Here is a 293-nt window from a genome sequence, read left to right on the forward strand (position 1 = left end):
CCAGCATTGGGGCTGATTCAGTGCCGGCGATCGCCTCAACAGGAGGAGGTGCAAAAGGGGCTATTGGGGTTGGGGCTACGAAGGTCAGCAGCAAAGCAGCAGCAGCAAAGCAGCAGCGGCGACAGCAACAGCAGCAGCGGCAACAGCAACAGCAGCAGCAGCAGCAAGAGTTAGTTCCATATATTTGGCAGCGATGTGTTGACTGGTTTCTGTTAGTTGAACTTGACCATATGCTTTTGTGTTTGTTTGCATTCGGTGTTCTTGCAGTCTGCGAAAGATAAAAAGGCAGGGAA

At 51.9% G+C, this 293-nt stretch overlaps 1 protein-coding gene across 1 annotated transcript in view; it reads left to right on the forward strand.

Annotated features, from left to right (window-relative positions):
* EMH_0021930 (uncharacterized protein) overlaps positions 1 to 293 on the forward strand; it is a gene marked incomplete at both ends in the record, with an annotated part of 10,754 nt that overhangs the window by 5,156 nt on the left and 5,305 nt on the right. The window contains one exon of the mRNA XM_013501860.1: positions 22 to 173. Coding sequence (XP_013357314.1) covers positions 22 to 173 — 152 coding nt within the window. The remainder of the gene's footprint in view (positions 1 to 21; positions 174 to 293) is intronic.

The sequence above is a fragment of the Eimeria mitis genome, genomic scaffold (assembly GCF_000499745.2).
Source record: "Eimeria mitis Houghton genomic scaffold, Emh_scaff775, whole genome shotgun sequence".
NCBI lineage: Eukaryota > Apicomplexa > Conoidasida > Eucoccidiorida > Eimeriidae > Eimeria > Eimeria mitis.